Source organism: Formica exsecta, unplaced genomic scaffold, assembly GCF_003651465.1.
Source record: "Formica exsecta isolate Colony F162 unplaced genomic scaffold, ASM365146v1 scaffold658, whole genome shotgun sequence".
NCBI classification, from domain to species: domain Eukaryota; kingdom Metazoa; phylum Arthropoda; class Insecta; order Hymenoptera; family Formicidae; genus Formica; species Formica exsecta.
In genome coordinates, this window is record NW_021853420.1 from 36,963 (window position 1) to 40,638 (window position 3,676).

Consider the following 3,676-nt stretch of genomic DNA (forward strand, 5'->3'; position numbering starts at 1 on the left):
GTTTCTGGCATCCCTTGACGTACACGAGAGTCGACGTCTCGTCATCCTCTTCCGTACCAAGCACGGCCGATGTAATCAAGCGTTTAGCCATGCCGTACGGCACGTTTCCGTCTTCCCATCGTAATCCATGGTGATTCGCGATCAGCCAGGAAGCACATGATTTGTCGGATTTTGTGAGGAGATTCCATGGTAGGGGGTATGTAAAAATGTAATGCGCCAGAACGGTCCCCTTTCTCAGCACCGCCACCTCCTTTACGACAAATTTCATCCCGACGAAGAATCCTTGTAGGTCCACGAACGTTGGTATGGACATAACGTTTTTTATATCAGCACGTCGAGAAGAAGAAGAAGACTGCGATTGATCCTGATGCATTATTGGTTTTATATCATCTCATCCCACACACTTAAGTGATTTTGCGCACAACGTTGGTCAACGGGTTGTACTGAATCACGCGATCGTGTATGATGAGACAGTACGCAGTGGTATTCGGCGGCACGTTCTCCTTACACTCGAATTCCAATCGCACATCCACGGTTGCGCTCTTGACCGATTCGTTTTGTCGAGAGCAATCGATGATCACGAACGGACCGTTAAGTAGAAACTGCGTGACTGCGAGATTCGGCTCGAGATACTCGTATCCGTAATAGTTTTTGCAGAAACGCTGGTACATGTACAGAATCGACCATCTGTTTTTATCGAAATCTAGATTCATATCGTCGTACGGATAACATTCCGAATTCAGATAGAGTTTCACGTTGGTCAATTTGCAATGGTCGAATCGACTCGTATCCTCGGACATGACCTTCTTTTGGCCTGTCTGCAGAACGAAGACAACGTATCGCGGCTTCTCCAGCTGAGTCGCGGTTTTAATGGGCCACGAATGCTTGGTTGTACGCTGCAATAACGGAAATTCGTACAGATCCCACGAGCGAAAACCCATGCTGAGGTATCGTCCGCTTTCCAAGGCGCGCAGCATCGACAGCTTATTGATCTCGTTCAATACCACGTGTGGCATTCGCCATTGTATCTTGAATATGTCGATCGCAGGCTCCAGTGCCAAATTTCCAAGCAGACAATTGTTGTCGTTGCGCGATCGTATTAAGATCAACTCGTGACGAGCGTTAATCACCACGCGTCTGTAATCCTCGCAAAATCCCAATAACATGTAGAGCGGTACGCAAAAATTGAAGTATCCATTCGCGTTATTGTTATCTGTTAATGCGTACTGGGCATTCCAGCCGGCGTTCCTCATAATCACGGTTTTATCGGATGATATCGTTACATAGTTCTTGAGTGTGCTAGTTATTCCCACATTTCTGTTACGATCAATCTCCACACCGTCGAGTTCGTATCGGATCTCATCGAACATAAACGCGACGCAATTATTTCCCTGTGCCACATCAAACCCTTCAGCTGGTTTGTTTATCTTTAGTTTTCCCTCGATGTATAGAAAACTCTCATACGGCAAGGTATACAGATCCTGTTGTTGTATGGGTATTCGTATCTCGTCGCTATACTCAAACGTCGTGTTGGCGTACGGGTTGTACGTGTGAGTCTCGATCTTAACGATACGATCGTCAATGACCGGCTCGCCTTTGATGTTAAGGATATCGGTCATGTTTTCTCAGATATTTCGCACCGCGAATCCCAAAGATTGTAAAAATTCAACGTTTGACGCGTTGAGTTTCTTTTTCTTGGTGCAACCGGATGATTGGATATTAGCGAATGTTGACGTTGTTGTCGCTGGCCTCGCGTTATCTCTCGCGTCTTTCGCTCCGCTCAACACGAGCATCTCATGGATCGCGCGCTAATTTTGTCGCCGTCGTATGTGCAATCTGATGGTGATCTCTTCTCCTTGAAAATCGAGCAATCGTCCGTCTTGATCCGCGATGCGTATCGTTAGATCCGTAATGCTCCGCGTGATGATCGGCAGGTAAATGATCTGCGCCGGCGTTTCCGATATCTTATATCCTGGCGGCACGCTCGGTGAAAATTCATGTATCGTATGAACGCGTTTGCCGTTGCTGTACGCACCAGCGGTCACGTTACACTCTACGCGGATAATGTTTACGTTGATGATATTATTCGGTATGTCCGATTGGTACCACTGTCCCGGCTACAATATACGCTTCGACGAGAATCCCAGCAGCGATCCAATGTTGTTGGGTTTATTAAAGTTTACTCTGAAAGCGCACTTGATCTCGCTATTCATCATATTGTAATTAGCACGGAGCACTATCGGGTATTCTACAGCCTCGTCTTCGTCACTGTTCGCCCGAACGGTCTCCTCTCGCAATATCACCGTGATATCACCGCGTTTGTCGACATGATTGCCGGAGCAAACTACGCGTCGCGGGCGTTTCCGTGAAATTGCACGTTTCAAAAACTCGTGTATTGCGTGTATCTCGTACGATCCCTCGGGAATCGTAATTTCCGTGTCATCCTCATCGAAATAAAATTTATTATTCGAGGAATTCACGTTCGACATTGTATGATAAGTCTCAAAATTCGTTAGACCGAGCTCGTAATCACCGTCGCTCAAATCTATGGCTGGATGGTAGTGTGCCACGAGGACGCTACTCTTCCCGGTCAGCGTGAATGTCATAGACATGTCGGCAAAAATGTTTAACGAATACTGAGTCTTAATGACGCATCGTCAGGCTTTAAATTCACACCGATCGTCGTCGACCGCTTGGAGAAACCGCAGACACAATTGTCCGCAGATGCTTTGATCGTAAGTTTGAAAGGACGTGCGATTGTACTCGATCTTCGTCACGTTCCGTCCGAAATATCGCACCAATTCATTCGGCGGTCGAAGATTACCAAAACCGTCGAAATATATAGCACGATTTCCCCTCTTTGCGTACGCTACCCAATGAGTACCTGGTCCTTTGGTACTATCCAAATTCACGATGCCGCTCTCGTTTCGATATATACCACCGATCGGTAACATAGCGAGATTTCCCCTCTTTGCGTACGCTACCCAATGAGTACCTGGTCCTTTGGTACTATTCAAATTCACGATGCCGCTCTCGTTTCGATATATACCACCGATTGGTAACGAATCCCGCATGAAAACCCCTCTAAAGTACGGTATACGCATACGTTTCGCCAATCGTTCTAATTGTATGTTCGTTGTCACACACGTGGGCATTTTTAGCGTCTTTTCGACGTTTTCTTTTTTCTTCGTTGCCACTCCTTGTCCACGTTTGTACGGGCCGAGATACAGTCCCTGTCCGTATTTGTACGGAGCGAGATAAAGTCCGCGACCTTCCATCGCGCGATCGTGACGTTGCAGCTCCTCAAGCTGACGCCGTGCGGCTTTGCTGTCGTTCACCGCCTTGGCCACGCCAGCCGCTCCACCGATCAAAGATCCGAGCGCGCCCAACATCGGTAGAATCGGCAATACACCGCCTCGTTTCGCTGTCGGAAGTATCCGTTTTTTCGTTGGCCTTTTCCGCGTAGCTGATACGCGATAACGCGAACCTGCTGATCCTGTTCAAACAGGATGGTACCAACCTGAAACACGTGTAGAACAATCACGTAAATACCGACATGTCGTACGATGAATTTTGCGCGTTGTGTCGCGATTGTTGGCAATGCAAGTACGGATTCGTAGTGATAGACAAGAACAGCTCGCGATGGTCGATACAGAAATGGATTTAACGTGTTCGC

At 47.5% G+C, this 3,676-nt stretch overlaps 1 protein-coding gene across 1 annotated transcript; it reads right to left on the bottom strand.

Annotated features, from left to right (window-relative positions):
* Nucleotides 1–404: 404 nt before the first annotated feature.
* LOC115242867 lies at nt 405–1,619 on the bottom strand. Its single transcript, XM_029819445.1, has one exon. It carries the CDS (start codon nt 1,617–1,619, stop codon nt 405–407), a length of 1,215 nt encoding a protein of 404 aa, XP_029675305.1.
* Between the last annotated feature and the right edge of the window lie 2,057 nt (nt 1,620–3,676).

What these genes read in the sequence shown, in the direction of transcription:
- LOC115242867 (XM_029819445.1), bottom strand. Translation starts at nt 1,619, where the DNA reads ATGACCGATATCCTTAACATCAAAGGCGAGCCGGTCATTGACGATCGT.